General features: G+C 34.4%; 1 protein-coding gene across 1 annotated transcript in view; it reads left to right on the forward strand.

Moving 5' to 3' along the window:
* Positions 1-3,511: 3,511 nt before the first annotated feature.
* LOC149805086 (cadherin-related family member 1a-like) overlaps positions 3,512-18,238 on the forward strand; it is a 40,216-nt gene continuing 25,489 nt past the window's right edge. Inside the window, exons 1-6 of the mRNA XM_089933574.1 lie at positions 3,512-3,674; positions 7,650-7,829; positions 8,138-8,259; positions 10,314-10,482; positions 15,818-15,952; positions 17,721-17,840. Of these exons, the coding sequence (XP_089789700.1) occupies positions 3,512-3,674; positions 7,650-7,829; positions 8,138-8,259; positions 10,314-10,482; positions 15,818-15,952; positions 17,721-17,840 (889 nt within the window). The remainder of the gene's footprint in view (positions 3,675-7,649; positions 7,830-8,137; positions 8,260-10,313; positions 10,483-15,817; positions 15,953-17,720; positions 17,841-18,238) is intronic.

The raw sequence follows: 18,238 nt of genomic DNA on the forward strand, positions 1-18,238 counted from the left end.
ACGCAAAAGTCACTTTTCATGGGCTAAGAGGATTAAACATATATGACAATCATGAACAGGTCTCGATAAATTTTACACCCATACATTCGAGAAGCATGATGATATCCCAAAGGTCAGAACACTTAAGCTGTCCTCTCTACAATCAAAACTTAATTTTATTTACTCATTAAATTACCACGTCAACATGGATGACTATTGGTAACACTATCCAACTGAAATTGTCATCGCACAATATCAACTAAACTTAAGCTCAAAGAGCAGCAGAAGTAGAAAGTTATTTCTGCGATATATGAATCTGCTCATTTAAATTTTAAAAAAATATAGACGTAACAATAAAAATGAGTTAAAATCATAAATGCTATTAAAATTCTTCAGCAAAATGCAAAATATGCATGAAAATCGGGAACCATCACGTATAACCTAAAAACTCATATATTATTTGGATATACTACGACTATCACATGACTCTTTAACTTGTGAATTACGTTCAACAGATTGTACAGCTGTCGGTTACATTGGAGTATCAAACCCAACATTCTATGGGACGCAGAACAATTCACAAGTTTCCGGAACGGACACAGGTAGTTCTCTTCTCTTCTCTTCTCTTCTCTTCTCTTTCTCTCTCTCTCTCTGTCTCTCTCTCTCTCTCTCACACACACACACACACACACACTGAATATTTTGCATCGGCCGCTCCAATGAAGTTCAACAATAATGACTATAAAGATTACGACTATTGTTACCCCTTAAACTTAAAGCGAAGAGCACTGGGATATTGATGTAAATATAGTTCGTATGTTCGTATGTAGTTAGAGCGGTTGGTAAGTGGATGAGAATTTCCTACCATTCAAGCTCTTTTTTATTTAACAATCCAGAGACACTACCTTTAGGTTACATCCTGAAACAGGTTTCAACTTGAGAATTACGAAAATCCCCTTTTATACACCTATCCATACAGCTTTAGAAAGGGGAAAAATCAGATTAGAGATGGATTCTATGAACTTGCACGCGTATATAGATACGTACGATCTCATTTCTTTAAAGAACAAACAAATACAGACAATATCATCATGAATCTATTCAAAAATACAATCAACAAAAACAACAACAACAACAAAACAGCAACAACAGGGAACGTAAACGTTCATGGAATTTGATACAGCTGTTCCTAGTATTTCTTTATTAGAGTTTCTCTAATTGAGTCGTCTTCAAAGTGTTTATATTCCCTCACATATACAAAAACCACAACCATTTTGTTTCATGCAGATCAGTAAATATGTATCGATTATTCATATGATAAATTGTAAATCAAACTACGAGATTTCGGTATGCTTTTAATAATTTTGAGAGCCATGAATCTGTCTTTATGTATGTATCCATGCACGTTATTACGTAAATTTCTATATGCACGTCTGGCTGTAATCATATATGTATGGCTGTATCCTTTCATGCAGCAGTCTGTTTCTTTTCAAAACTAGGTATATTAAAACACGAGGTGTCAAAAAAAGTATGCATATTTTGTCATGACTTCTTTGTTTCTTTGAACCTGTCAGTAAATTTAATGACGACAATAGACAACTAATCTTCTATAAAAGATTTGCAGCTGCACGTGCAACATGCTGGACAGCTGCAGATATATGCGTGTGACGTAACATAGGTAGATGACCCAGGACACTGACATAATAATGTCGGAGATGTGATGTGATTTTTATTTTTAACGTAGCTTTAACAATTTTTCAGTCATATCGCTACGATGTCTGCAATGTGGCAGTTTATAGTGATGTCTAGCACTGGGGCATCATGCCGCAGACATGTAACATGATGTCCCACCCAGTCACATTATACTGACACCAGGCCGACCAGTCCTAACACTAACCTCTTAATGCTGAACGCCAAGCGAGGCAGCTCTTAGTACCATTTTTTAAGTCTCTGGTATGACTCAGCCGGGGATCGAACCCACGACCTCCCGCATCCGAGGCGGACGCTCTAACCACTAGGCCACCGGAGCGGTAAATGTCGGAGAAGGAGAACAATTCAGCTACTGTGTAAAATAGGCACACTTAGGGCGTTTTCTGAATGATATCTATGCCGACCTAGGTTTCGTTGTTTTAAAGATGTTTGAGAATTCATGGAAGAACCGTTGTCCACATTTGGTGAACGGGAAGTGGCTGTTGTGAAAGAGGCAGTCGATCACGATGCTCGATACAAAGTTGTATATATTTCTATTATCACTGGAATTAAAATTGGTCAGATGTTTTTAATATACTGAAAAATCGTTTTAAGCTCGAAAACATTATAGACTGGTCCACATTTATTGATGATTGATCAAAAATAGACTTGGGTTGAAATCGCCAAACAACTACTTGCCAAACATGAAAAGAGTGAACAGAGACATTTAAATGAAGCTGTCGCACGCGAGGAAGGAAACATTTATGTTTCTGTAACCGACTTAAGAGAAAATGATACAGTGTATGAGAAAACGAGCAAATACCGCGTGGTCGGCTGAAAAAAGAATGTTATACTATTATTTTTCGATGCAAAAGGTCCAGAGGCCAAATTACATGTGCCCGACTCTGCTAGTGCCATTTGACATTTGTATACCTCTTAATTATTGCCAAAGTTGCGGAACATTAACGAATATTAAATATCCCTCATATACTTAGAGGGGTACTCTGCATGTAACTCGAGGTATCTATATGCTATATATGAAAGCACCGGCTCAAAATCCGCCGTCGTGGCGGACTTCGAGAAGGTACACATAATCCGAACTTTGCCACGTCCTCTATGCAGTTCTGACATAGCTCCAGATGATTTTTGGCTGAACTCCGTTATCAAAGAGGGCATATGATTTAAAGCCACCATGAGGTTGCCTAGTGTATGAACAACATGCCAAAAAGCGAATACATAATGACATTTAATAATGAGATAATCAGACTGGGAAAAAGTGTATTGCGAGTAATTTCAGAGGATGCACTGATGTAATGTTCACTAATAAATAACTTAGTATGCATCACACTAATGTTCGTAACGTTTTAAATACCCCTCATGTACTTAGCAGGAGAGCGTCCGCAGAGTTACCCTTTCCTTATAATTTTTGATGAAGAAGCTTGAAATTTATTACTCAAGTCATTCATTTATATTTTACACCAATATTTTGTAATCGTCTGAATTAAAAAAATCAGACGTTTGCTCTTTAAAAATATAACAAAATAGATCAATCAGTGAAATAAAGGAATTGGATATACATTGCTTTTAACATCAAATTAATAACTATTTCCATTTTCACATATAATTGGGAAATATTATTTTTATAAGCAAATTGAATGTCGAATATCCTTCCGAACATTTAGCTTGACAACAATTAAGGACGTTTTTGGTAACTATGGACGGTTGTTGGAATTTCACTCTAACCACTCACTGGCTATATTCTTTCGTAGATATCCTAGATATCCTATGGATTTCACGTGCTTTTTCTCTGAATCAAGGCCTTATTTTTCATTGACTTTCAGACATGGCTTACTTAATTAATGATCCTGATACGGTGTTTCCTTGTTGTGGGGTCATAGAGGAATGGCAGGCTTATGTCAAACATACCGGTACGATAAAGTTTGACATCTGGCGATCAACTGATGGCATAAACTTCAAACTGGTCGGTTCCAACGAGTACACATCAGGTGAGTTCATTAAAATGGTTCCTAGTTGTGGCTATGGTTGCTGAAAGCGATAACCGTAGTTTCTGCTGCCTATACGTCAAACTGGTCGGTTCCAACGAGTACACATCAGGTGAGTTCATTAAAATGGTTCCTAGTTGTGGCTATGGTTGCTGAAGCGATAATTATAACCGTAGTTTCTGCTGACTATACGTCATTTCCGATCGTTTTATAGTTTGAAATGTGTGGCACAATTTTAAATCGTTAAGCACTTCGTAGTTTGTTCGTTAAATAATTCACACAAGTTCGAAAACGGTCATAGAAGCACATAAATGTTTATATGGATAAAAATAGTCTCCTTTGCATTTCTTCAGGTAAATGTAGACAAAGGCCAGGTTTGAAAAACCTGTTTCTTAAGCCTAGTGTCACCTGTCTGTGTGCGTGAGCAGTGTACATGTTGCGTACATAACCCGATAATAAAAGAAAAGTACTTTTAGTTTCAATTTTGTTTAATAGTGTTTAATAATAGGAAAAATAGTAAGTGGTTAGTTCAAAATAAAGACTGATTGTGAAATGTTAAATAAGAGACACAACAAAAGTTTTCCACACGTTTTCTATTCGAGATCTCCGTCACCTACCTGTCTGATCACCAACAACTGAGCTAACACAACAAAAGGTTTTCCAACACGTTTTCTATCCGAGATCTGCGTCACCTACCTGTCTGATCACCAACAACTGAACTAACACAACAAAGGTTTTCCAACACGTTTTCTATCCGAGATCTGAGTCACCTACCTGTCTGATCACCAACAACGGAACTAACAACAAAGGTTTTCCACACGTTTTCTATCTGAGATCTCCGTCACCTACCTGTCTGATCACCAACAACTGAACTAACACAGCAAAGGTTTTCCACACGTTTTATTTCCCAGATCTCCGTCACCTACCTGTCTTGATCACCAACAACTGAGCTAACACAACACAGGTTTTCCACACGATTTCTATCTGAGATCTATGTCGCCTACCGGTCTGATCACCAACAACTGAGCTAACAAGAAAACTTTAGTGAATCAATATAAAGACATTTTATGATTAAAACGGCATTTTACATATTTTTCACAATGTAATATTTTCGTTTAGAGCACAGGCAAGTCCTCCGTAATTTATCTTTACTATAAATGTGTTTTCTTTGTCTGATATTTTTGCAGCAAAACTCGCGGAGAAAACAATTATTTTAAAGTCGAGACTACTCTCCTCCCATCAAATATTTCAAGCTGATCAAAACGGTTTGATGTTTGACGTTTTATTTAAGTCTTATTTAAATATTTCAAGCTGCTGTATCAATTTTTAGCCTTCTGTGAGTACTTCAGATATAATTATTGTAAACTAAAAGATTTTTGTCTGATCAAAATCTTATTTTTGTTCAAAACCATTTTCTGAGCGGGAAATAATACCCAATTTGATAGGGATTTTATTTTTATCCCTATATTTCTGTGGTTACACAAAACATTCGTCTAAAAATCAAAACAATTCGAGAGAATGATGAAAGGTTGGTAAGAGAACATTATTTTACCTATCGTATTTTTTCTCTTGATAGTATGTAAAAGGAAACTTTAATTCCTTAAAAATGGCATCACAGCTGAAATGACATGGCATGGCATCACCAAAAGCAGTTTTCTACCTTTACATTTTGCTAAGATAAAATTCACATGAGATCTGATTGTTGACTTACAGGCGATATTTTGGATGATTATGGTATGTTAAGACCTGGACTAGAATTAGGCAGGGACATACATCTTCTCTCCTCACCAAAAAGCTCATGCGTGCCACATATCCTACCAGGGACTAGTTGTTGTTGTTGTTTTTGTAGGGTTTAACGCCATTTTTCGGCACAAGATAGGCTATACATGGCGGCCAGTAAAAACGGTGGAGGAAGAACCCGGGAAAACACCGGAAAGAATCCCCGACCCACGAGAAGTTACTGGCAAGCTTTCTCACATACCCACATTGGCCGAATTTGAGACTTGAATCTACGCAGACAGAGGTGAGATGGCAGTGATCGGTAACAGTGAGCACTTTAGACCACTCGGCCACTCGTGGCCCTCCAGGAACTAGCAATATTACCTTATGCTATCTGATTTGTGCATTGAGACTAATTTTTTTATTACTAAATTTATACACGCATCTTTACATTTATAAAACAGACCGCCCTGGTGGCCTGGTGATTAAAGCGTCCGCCTCGGATGTGGGTTGTCGAAGGTTCGAAACCTGGCCGAGTCACACCAAAGACTTATAAAAATGGTACTTGCAGCTGTGCCTCGCTTGGCGCTCAGCATTAAGAGGTCAGTGTTAGGACTGTCGGTTTTGTGCCAAAATAATGTGCCTCAGTGCTAGATATCACTATAAACTGTCACACTGCAGACATCGTAACGATATGATTGAAAAATTGTTAAAGCTACGTTACAAATCCAAAATACACACATTTATAAAACATTATAACATGTACTGATTTAATTTATTTTGACTTTGTATTGTAGTTGTAATGAAAAATCCGATGAAAGTTAAACCACTGAGCTGACTGATTTTTTTAACCATCAATTAAGTAGTAAACCATTTTCTAAACATTGTTGAAAATATGGTAAACATTTTTACGAACAAAAGTGGTTGCATTTAAGGTCATAATTTGCGCGCACTATTATCCCCATTAAAATAATATTCGTATCAGCGCTAAGTAATAGGAAAACAACTGCTTTTTGTAGTCAAATAGGCAGGAGATGATTCAGGGTTTCTTGCTGTATTAGTTCTCGCAGATTAATGAAGGATAATTTGGAAACTGCAAATTCAGCATAGGTAGGTATATATAACAGACTTGCCCGTGCTGTCTGTTGGTAACATTAGAGTGGTTCTTTTAAAAAATATAATCGAATTTATTGTGCATGTCTTTACTTTACAGCGATTTCAGACGGAACAGTAGTTATGAATGTCCCGCCTGGGGCCCAGTACACGGTGTATCCTGGAGACTATATAGGATGGTAACAAAGGATCTCTGATATACTTCAACTATTCTTCAGTATTTACACACTCTCTCTGTCTGTCTGTCTGTCTCACACACATAAACACACAAATTATATATATATATATATATATATATATATATATATATATATATATATATATATATATATATATATATATATATATATATATATATAGAGAGAGAGAGAGAGAGAGAGAGAGAGAGAGAGAGGAACCTACTGATGATTACTGAATAGGTATGTACAGATCGCATTTCCTTTTTGTACTTGAAAGGTATACACCATTAGAGGAAATGATAGCTTACACTCCCGGCTATACTGGTGAAGCAACTAATGTACAATTTTTCAAGTTACGTCCTAGTTCCATGCTCCTTGCACAGGGACTCAGTTGGTCCACGGCTGCGTCACAATCGAACAACACATACGCAATCAGGGCCCGATATGGTGTCAGTGAGTACCATTTTCACCAGTCCACTTCATCTGCTTCACTCTGTAAATTGCAGTGTAACATCCGATGAAATTTCTTCTAGCTGTGATTAAACGCATTTTTTTTAAAATAAAAAAATCTTTGTATCAATGAAAATTGGATTTGTGTTTCGATTGCAAACTGAATTGAATGCTCCTATCACCGATTCTTCACAAGCACAACTTTACTATTTAATTTTTTTTAAAACATAGATTGACAAATTAAGTAAGATGATGAATGCCTTAGCGAACAAGTACGCTGTTTCGAATAAGGCACTTTGACGTGAAGAAGTTTATAAGCAGGAATTATACATAACATGATTTGTCTCAACTGGAAGCAGTACTGTAGTGCATAAAAATAGAATCACCTACCCCATCTCATATTTACGTTATTACACATGTCTAAAATAAACTCCGACTTGACAAAATGCCGAAGGATAACAGTGTAACTGTACGTGGAATATACTATGTTCACATCAAATAAAATGTTATCCTACAGATGATCCTCCAACGTTTGTGAACCTTGACGCCCAGATTCAGGTTGTTCCTCCGCAACTGGTAGGCACCGTCATCTATACCATTAATGCGACCGATCCTGACATCTCAGATACTACAATCACAGATCTCACATATAGAATGACAAGCGCAAATGGGCTTTTCTCATTCAATCCTACCACAAGTATAAAACTGTTCTGTCTGTCTCTCTATCTATTTTGTTCTTATTTCTTTTGTGTCCTTTTGAAGCTGAATGTTTGGTACTCGGACGTGTCATGTTGCGGTATGTATGTATGTATGTATGTATGTATGTACGTATGTAATGCTGGTAATACTAAAATTTCCTTAGTAAGAATAAATAAATAATACAATAAATAAATTCAGCCAAATTCATGTGAATGAAAAAATCACATATAGAAGAATTAAATATGTTAAAACTTACAATGGTATGTTCGAATAATATTTTTCCACGTGTTTCTTTCTATCTTATAGGACAAGTGAGTGTGGCCGCTAACCTGACGGCGTATGTCGGATACCAGTGTATCACCTTTGAAGTTGAGGATATCTGCAAAAATAAGGACACGGGATCTCTTTGTATCTTCATTTACAACCAGGTATTTTCGTTCTTACCAGCCCCTATATCAATCAACCAGTCTCTCTGTCTGTGTTGATGTTCTTCTTTCGTGTTCTTTCTTGCTTTCTTTGTTATATTGTTTCTTTTGAAGTTCTATACTTTTTTATCACTGTGGGAAAATATATGTTGGTCAGGGAAAATAAAAAGTCTCCCTATTCCGTCTCATTTTAGACGTTGAAAGAATATTATATCATTTCATGTTTAAAGAAAGGTAGTCTTCCAAAAGAGAAGCTATTTGCATATTCACTTGTCATTATCGGTGCAACAGAGTAACTAATGTATACATATTTTTTGTATAGAGCAGTAAATAATATTGTAGTTACTAGCATTTGTTTTTTTTATTTAGAACAATCAATACTAAAGGTAATGTTATTTACATAGAAATGTTTCTATGTATGTATGTATGTATGTATGTATGTATGTATGTATGTATGTATGTATTGTCACTACTCTATGATAATAAAAATCTAACAGAAAAATGCAAATTAACAAATTTAGCAAAATCAACAACGAATTTACTTCTCTAAGCTAGAAAGTGGAAATTTAAGAGGAATTTGCAATATTATGAATTAAATCCCAAATGATCCGAAATGTTATATCACAAGTCCAAAAGTATAGAACGTTCCGAATGAATTCCTATAATACTGAATGTGCTGAAGCACCATTATTTGATATATCACAATGATGTATTCGAGAATGTCTTTGAAAGAGTCCTCAATAATCCAAAAGTATCCGAAGTCTGGTGGACTCGAATAAAAGTTTGGATAATACCGGGGTTTCGAAAAACCGATGGTCATGAATTTGCAAGTATTCATCAATCCACAGAAGTAAAACAAAGTACCGTTTCAGTTATTCTTGTCTTCTGTTTCCTTACTACGTATCTAGGAAGTCACTTCATTGGAACAGCATAAAACAAAGACAAACACAACAGTGAAAATTATCGTTTTCATCATCGTTTCAATATGCATGAAAATGGTCAACATCGAACAAATTCTAGATTTGATGAATCAATGGATCACATGATAACTTAATTTTTTTTCCACATGATATTTGCTTCTCTTCAGCTGTCTTTTTTAAATTATTTTTGGATAATGTGTTCGTCGGAGCGTTGTTCTGCTTGGCGATCTCGGCTTTGCTTTTCAGTCACTTTCTACTTCCGTTTGGTTTCCGTACAGTTAGGCTTTCTCTTCCGCTTTGTACCTCTTCCAGTTTCCATGGCTTGGCATTTGAGATGCAATGTAGTAAGCAAAGTGACTTCCTACCAATTTTTAGAACTATGCATGTATAGTCGAATGTAACTGTCTATCGTTTTATATGATTTTCAGACTTAATTTTATCAAATCAACTTTACATACAATTACTGCCATTAATTGAATTAGTTGCCGGGTTATCAAAATGCGAGTCAATTGTTGGATTAAGGATAAATAATAAAGATAACTCGGTTTTTAGTTAATCAGTGCTTACAGTTTGGGCCGGCAAGTGTCTTGATTCAAGAAATCAAACATGCCGCTCATGACGGTTTATACACTTCGGATAAGGCGTCGTGATTTCAATAGGATTAGAGGATTTCGGACCGCTAAACTACTTCGACTAATAGAGTGTATTCGAATAAATGTTCGTATGGTAATGGATGTAAAAATGATATAAACAAAGAATAAATTTAACCGGGACCGAACGAATAGTTCGGATAATAAAATGTATTCGGACAAGAGGAATTTGAATAACTGAGAGTCTACTGTATATTCTTTTTTATCTTTATGTTACTATTCTCTTATCACAATACACATGTGTTGATGCACAAAAAATGCACTAGGTTCTGCAGGTAAGCACTACTATTTATCTTTCGCTCTCTGTCACAAACTACCAATCTGTTAACTGTCTATTAACTTGATATATAAGCGGTCGATTGATTGTGTGCGAGTATTTCTTAAATTTTGCATATCTTTACTCCGGTCGACATGCTATGTCCGCTCCTCTTGTATGTCTTATACATCGGTCTGCTTATCATATATTTCTTTTCAACTATTATTTTAGCCACCAACGGTGACATGTAACCCATTGACAGCGACTGTCACAGAAACTACAACCGGAAATCTTGCCTTGACCACCATGGGTGTTTCAGACCCAACTGATGACGTCACTTGCTCTTTATCCAGGACATCACCACTAAATAGTCCATTTTATCTACGATATGATAACTTCGGTAATTGTTTTTCTACAATGTTATATACATTATATACATATAAATGTACACCTATTGGTTCAAAACAGTAGATGCATTTCATTTCTGTATAAGAGACACTAATAGCGTTATATTCGTATCATTAGTATCTCCATGACATGGAAAAGCCGATTCAAGTGTTTAAAAGAGTCCATACTTTTACTCACGTCATAAAGCAGAATTGTATCAATACAGTTGAGCCTTTCATAAATAAAGTCTCTCTGTGGCTTGCTGAATGAATTGGACTTGTACAGCTATATGGTAGATTTTGAACTTATTACTGTGTATCACAATCTTTGTTTGATACTCATATTTATATTTTGACTTAATATTGAATCAATCGAAGCCACTTAAAATTATTTATACATGATTCCACTATAAATATTTATATTATAGTGGTGCGTTAAAAACATTTCTTAGACATTCAAGTGAAATCCCCTATTTTCAGATTAATGGAATTTGAAATTCAAACGAAAATTCTTTTTATTGTCATCAAGAAATATATGGTATAATCAATGTAGCAAAGTGACTATTTTAAGCAGATATAATTTTGGAGGAGCAAGTACATTTAAATACAAACTATTTCTAATAATTCTTTCATTTGACGACATCTACCTTGACGTGCAAAGGTTTATTTGTCATTAACAATATATTACAAAACATAAAATGCGTATACATGAAAATTATTAAACGCCAGCAAGCAATGTATGACCGACAAATAACTGCCAATATGTCATTACTTTATAAACTACTTACACACCGCATAACTTTAATTCTATCAGGTAATAAATTTGTTTTCGAGAGGGCACATAATGTATATATCTAGAATGTATATCTTAGAATAAGAGTCATCATTCACACATCTTAAAAATTATCTTATATTTAATTTTATCCACGTATTTTTAAATTGTCATCTGACAACATGATTTGTAATGTTTAATAAAGTTTGCAATGTTTGTGGCAATTTCGCAAAAAATAGTTTCATCTGCATGTAACATTACAAAAATGCATATTTTTCCATCGTATAATTGTCATTAGTTAAATAATTCATAATGCCATTTATGAAAAGGACAAATAAAATTGGCAACAAGTGGTTAATTGCTTTAACTCAATTGTCGGAATTGACATCTCTGACAAAGTTCCAAGAGATATAAGATGTTGCAAATAGTTACAGCAATGTACGAGTGTGAGTGAAATATACAAGCGCTTTTTAGAGATTGTATTTGTCCGATTTATAAATGAGTATAAACATTTCCCCACAATAAATAAGTGGTCTACTTACCAGTCAACAAAAGAGCATTCATGCATAATTCAAACTTTCAGAGTACAAGATATACGTGAACCCTAACCCGGGATTTCGGCAGGCTTCACGAGATACCTACACCGTGACCATCGCCTGTACTGACACGAAGAATTCCACGTCAGCCACTTGTAACATAAAAATACTTCCAAGTTCTCCCCCAGTGTTCACCAATTTACCAGGTATTTGGCTTGTTGAATATGCATATTTTTTTGCCTCTAGTTAAAGAGCGCTTTATCTGGTTATTTTTCCAAAAGTTTCAATCAAGAACTGATGAATCATTAAGAACAAGAGATGCATATGTCATTTGATTTTGACGACACACTCATTTGAAAATAATCACATTTACAAAATTAAGAAAAGATGTATCAGACATAAATCTGTTATCTCATAGTTTCCATAACAAGCCAAGGTAATGGTTTGGTTTGAACCTGCGCGGACTATTCCTCTTTTACACCCCAACCATAAAAAGACCCCGGTGTACACGTTTTGTAATACAAGAAGAATGCCACTTTATTTTAGAACGTAGACTTTATTCTTCGCCTAGAAGGCGATATATCAATTGATATTGGATGAATCAAGAATGTTTAAAGTCCCAATGTCACCGTTTATCATACATTTCAATGTTCTTCCAATCTAACCAATGTTTAGAAGGAATGAAATGAATTGTTGAAAAAGCTATCTGACATAAACACTTCTTTGAACTAAAGAAGATGTTATGTTTAAGCGACGTTCAGATATTCAGTTTAGAATTAATAGGTGCCACCCCCTTAATTCAGTTAGTCAAGTCATTCGTGATTCCGATCTTAATCAGGATTGCTGCAAAGGTAGTGATATGATATATTCGACAAATTCCGTTAGTCACTTAATCTAATAACAACAACATTCGCACGTGGCACACAAATTGATTCGAGAGGGAATGAAGACAAGCAGGCATGTTCTTTTTATTATCATTTTCAAGCGGATCTGGGAAGAAAAAGCATGCATTAGATTGAAATAAGACTTTGTTGAATGCTGGTATTAAGCTGGGACGCTGAAGTATATATTGAAGAGAGAAATTATATGGCTCATACATGCCCGTTTTATTTGGTTTCAGTGGAATCCAACGATGCTTAGGACCAATATATTTCAAGATTCGGTATTATTCAGACGATTTGGCATATAAAACTTTTTGCACGTAACGGAGGCATTGGGGCTTTAAGGAGCGAAACACTCTTCAGTTAGAAAACGTCATTGATAGAGCTCTCTGCCTGAATGCTTGCATAAGCTGACATGGTTTGCCTATTTATAGCACTACTAAGTGACCTATGAACTGTCTTAAGGCTACACATATTGTATTATCAGAGGTAACAGTTATTAATATTTTTTTCTCTCCATTTTATAACTTTTGAAAGCAATAGATCGAAAACATGGTGCGAGATGCTTATCTGGGAAATAGGCAAACATAACTAAACCTCAGTTTGATGGGATAATAAGGTAATGAAAAAAATTATCTTCCTTGAGTTTCGATCTCGGAACCTCTGTCAAACGTTCGATCACTCTACACACTGATCTAATATGAATACAAAATTCGCTATGAAGAAATTTTCCGAAAACTATAGAACATTTATAAGTTTGAAAATCACTTTTTAAAATATTTTAAAGGTAGATTTTTGTGTGAAGTCTATGGTTTATCTTGAAAATTATCACATTCTGTTAGGTAATTCTTTGGAGCAAATTTACGGAAACACGCATATTGATGTACGGTGAAATTGCTGATAAATTTGGCTAAACCTTTTATAACATTCCAAAAATTGGAAAATATATTTTCAGATTCTTTCTGTATGTTGAAATTATATCCATTATATTAAACGTTTTCTTCAAATTAATCTGGTAAGTTTGAAAACTAAAAGCGACCTCTTTGGGATAAAATAGAACAAATGAATAATATCATATATTTTGAGTGCATGTGTGCATGCGCGCGTTTTTTCCATTGGACAGGTCGGTCAGCTGGTATCTTAAAAGAATTAAGTAATTACCCATTATGTACGTTAGGTCACATGAAACAAGGACTGACTTAAAGACTTAATAATGTTTACTTCATTTATTATTGTCAGCATGTTTTTGTTTTGCAAGGTGTTTGTTTTTGTAATTTTGTAGTAAATCCACATTATTATTATTATTATTATTATTATTAATGACAACAAGATAAAAATAAAAATTTCATGTGATTACTTGGGTAAATACTATCGCAGTAATTTTCGTACGGGTTTAAAACTGATAAGTGGCTGTAATTTTTATAAGACTGCAGCGGTTAGATTGTTTTAATTTAGGCCGAACTCCCCATGTGTTTTTAATTGTATCATCAAGAGTCATTCCTTATAATGTGTTTTTAATTGTATCATCAAGAGTCATTCCTTATAACGTGTTTTTAATTGTATCATCAAGAGTCATTCCTTATAATGTGTTTTTAATTGTATCATCAAGAGTCATTCCTTATAATGTGCTTTTAATTGTATCATCAAGAGTCATTCCTTATAATGTGTTTTTAATTGTATCATCAAGAGTCATTCCTTATAATGTGTTTTTAATTGTATCATCAAGAGTCATTCCTCATTCCAGTTTTGATTCAATATGTAGCTTCTCAGGGAACTCAGCTGAATGTTCAGTCGAGTTGAGGTGGTTGGCTACTTTCTAGTGGATTTTGTTGCGAATGTGGCTTTTGTGTTTATTCATTCGCTTTCTAAAATCAATGGTTTCGCCAACGTATTGAGTGAAAGAGCTCTTGGATGTCAGATAAATTGTATTCTTGGCTCGACATTCTAATAACTTCGTGTAGCTAACTCCTGTTGTTGATTTCTAAAAGATTCGGCCACCGGCATATGTTTGCAAATTATTAACACTAACCTTTGCAGCAGCGCGTGCCTGAATCGGTGGTCTTGTTTGAAGTTAACTGGAACATACCAGATGGCCCTTGAGATATTTAGATCTACGTTACGCAATCATTTAAACTTCTTTTTAAAAAAACTCTTCATACCTTTGGACAATTCAGTAAGGTGTCAATGCTTCCAAATGATCTGTTTAAGGTTGGGGCATTGGGATTGAAAGTTACCACAAAACGGGACAAACTTGTTGGTTTACTAGCTTTTATGTTTCAGGACGGATCCTCTGTTATGGAGTATGGCCTTGTTAATAGCCCCCTCAATGTAGCTACGTCTGTACCCTTTCCAAGTTTCCCCTTGAGCTCTCGAAGTCTCTTATCAAATTTAGCAGGGTACGAACGCGAATACCATAAGGGAGATATTTTTCTTTTGCGTGCTGGGGGTGGCAGTTGGACTAGAGTAGATATTATTGAAAGTATGTACATACGGATGGTTCATAGAAAACATGCACCGTTCTTATAAGACAATTCACAATGATTTGATTAATAATATAACTTAAACGTTATTTAAGTACAAGAGTAAGTATGGGTTTAATATTTAACATTCATCAGTGTGCTAGCGTATTTTGCAATTGTAAGATGCTTTGTTAATTATACATAACCGCAACCATAATTTTGAACATATTGAAATACTCTTCATGTAATTGCTGAAGGACAATTGGCCTACAATTTACTTTTAAATTAAATTAATGTTTTTGAACACCAAATCATCTCTGTATCTTTCGTGTCCATTTTGATGTTCCCCGCTACTGGTGTAAGATTTACGCTCTTTTCACGTCACGTGCATTGCAGCTCTTGAATTGTTATGTCCCTATGCGATAATCACGTTGGTGAGTTATTGAAGACACGATGCTACTAATACTGCGACTACTACGATGATAACAACAACAAAACAACAAGACAACAAGAACAACAACATCTTCAACAAGAACAACAACAACAATAATAAAACAACATCAACAATAATACTAATACTACTACTACTAATAATAATAATAATCACGACATCTTGATTAACTGTAGATACTTTCAATGGTTTGGTTTAATAACTGTCACGTAATGATACCATTCATTTATTGATTTTGTTTTTTACGCAGCTCTTGTTCCCCTCAGTACGGCTAACGTCAACACCGACCCAGTGTATGCCGTGTCCGTTACCGATCCTGACAGCACATCATTTAATTATTCAATGACCTGTAAACCGACTCCTTGCCCATTTACGCTGTACAATAGTAAGTAACTGATGGTCAAATTACTTTTTGTATTTTTCACGTGCATATTTGTATTTATATAAGAGATCATCCTAAAAATGGAAATTCAAAAGTAAACAGTATATAATGAAGACAGGTTAATTTGATATAAGGAAATGCACATTTTGTGAATTATGTTCACAAACTAATGTTCATATATTAAAATTTTCTGATTAGACGCTGCGTTTGATACAATCCTCCTTATTTGTATTGTTCGACCCGTTCAGGCAACGTATGGCTGGTTGTCTACACACGTCATTTCCAGGTACAGCAGCTGCAAACAATTTCATATATATATATATATATATATACCTGCAAAAAGGTCAGTTTCGGAAACTCATTTCGCGTGCAAAGACAATGTATTGTGACAATACAGATATAAGCAACTTTGTATAAAATAGTTTAGATAGTACATAAAAACTTTTCAAATTTATCAGCCCCGCCGGTATCATAATATTGCAAGAGTTAATAAATATTTTGGAAAAAGAAAACTAAAAAAGAAATGAAGTTACTATAAACATAAGAGACTATATCTGCTATGGAAATATGCTGTTTAATTACGTGTTGTCTTTACTACAACTGTGGTAAGCAAGGATATATTTCCATTCAATCTTGAATGAACTCGTTTTTTTGTAAATGTGGGCACTATGGCAATGTATGTATGTATGTATATATATATATATATATATATATATATATATATATATATATATATATATATATATATATATATATATATATATGAAATAGAGTATTATGTTACATGTTTAGGCTCTAATGAACAGTAACAAAAGAAAGAGTGAAAACAATAAGCTTTGAAAAATTTAACAAATATTTTATTCTCTGGAAAAACCTGTAAAAATAAAAAATAGGAAGTTACGATTTTAAGAATCAAATCCAAAAATAATCCAAGAATAGTCCACGAATTAAATTTTAGAAGTCCTAGTTATGAAATGTTTTAATGAATTCAAGTTCGAGTCCCGACGAAAAATCCAAAATGGAGGGCGATGACGTATACCGTAGTCAGTATGATTTGAAGTGTCTACAGTTCTTTGCTGTTTCACAAACAATATTCCGGTGTTTGAAGTTCCGAATAAAATTCAGAGAAATGTCTGTGTCCAGGAATTATGTATGAGCACTCAAATATTTCCAGGAAAAACAATTAATCTTTCAGAATCCAAATAATTTGAATAAAAATTAAAATATAACTCCAAACTGGTCACAAACAAACACTTTCCAGTGTAAAGCCCAACTAATTAATTTCTCTATAGACATCGTTGTAAAACCTGAATACTGCACAATTTCTGAAAATCCAGAATTGCAAAATAGAGGCTGTTTACATATAAAGTCACGTACAAATAATTTAACAAATAATTTATTCTCTGGAGAAACCTGTTAAAATGACCTTGATAAAAACCAATCATTTAATTCTGAGAATAAAATAAAATTAAAAAGTTATTTACTTGTCTCAGTGATTTCTGAATCAAGGTCGGGAACTAAGTCAAAATAGAAACAGTGTTTCTATATTTAGGCATTTATGAAAAGATTCAGGTCAAACTGAATTTTCTGGAAAATATAAAATTCCTAGTAAAAAAATTACATTACATTGACATTTAATGAACTTAAAAATAAAAAGATTTTGAAACTTACAGACAATTAAATTAAATCAAATATAATTTAAATCAAATATACATGACAATAGCTACGCGATTAATTATTTTTGTCACGTGCCAATATATTCATTTTTCAGCGGGTAACATACAACTTAATCAAGATTTAGTCAATAGTCAAGTTGGCGGTTATGATCTATCAATCACAGTGACGGATGGATACAACACTGTCACCGACACCCTCACCGTTACCATATCTGGTAAGTCCATGATTACTGAAATAATTTAGAATGCTGATACAGGTAGCAATATGGGTATATAGCACCGGTTCCAGCTGAAGGATGGACTATAACATACGTAAAGAAATCTCACCTTCGTGTCTGCTAACGATCCTAAACATTTCTAAGGCTTCTCACTTTGAAAATCTATAAAGGAAATAATTTCAAATAGGGTAACATCCCAACGAAAATTTACTGATATTCCAGTCACTCAAATACCATTAGGCCGATGTAATTACAATATCGTATATACTGGACTGGTTCTTTTATTCTATTTATTTTGCTTAGGAGAATATCGCCAGCTTCAATCTTAGGACTATAATTTGCAATACTGACCATAAGTGATATGCATGTAAATATGACCTTTTCTTTTTTTTATG

Source organism: Sinohyriopsis cumingii, chromosome 2 (assembly GCF_028554795.1).
Source record: "Sinohyriopsis cumingii isolate HCF-2022 chromosome 2, ASM2855479v2, whole genome shotgun sequence".
NCBI lineage: Eukaryota > Metazoa > Mollusca > Bivalvia > Unionida > Unionidae > Sinohyriopsis > Sinohyriopsis cumingii.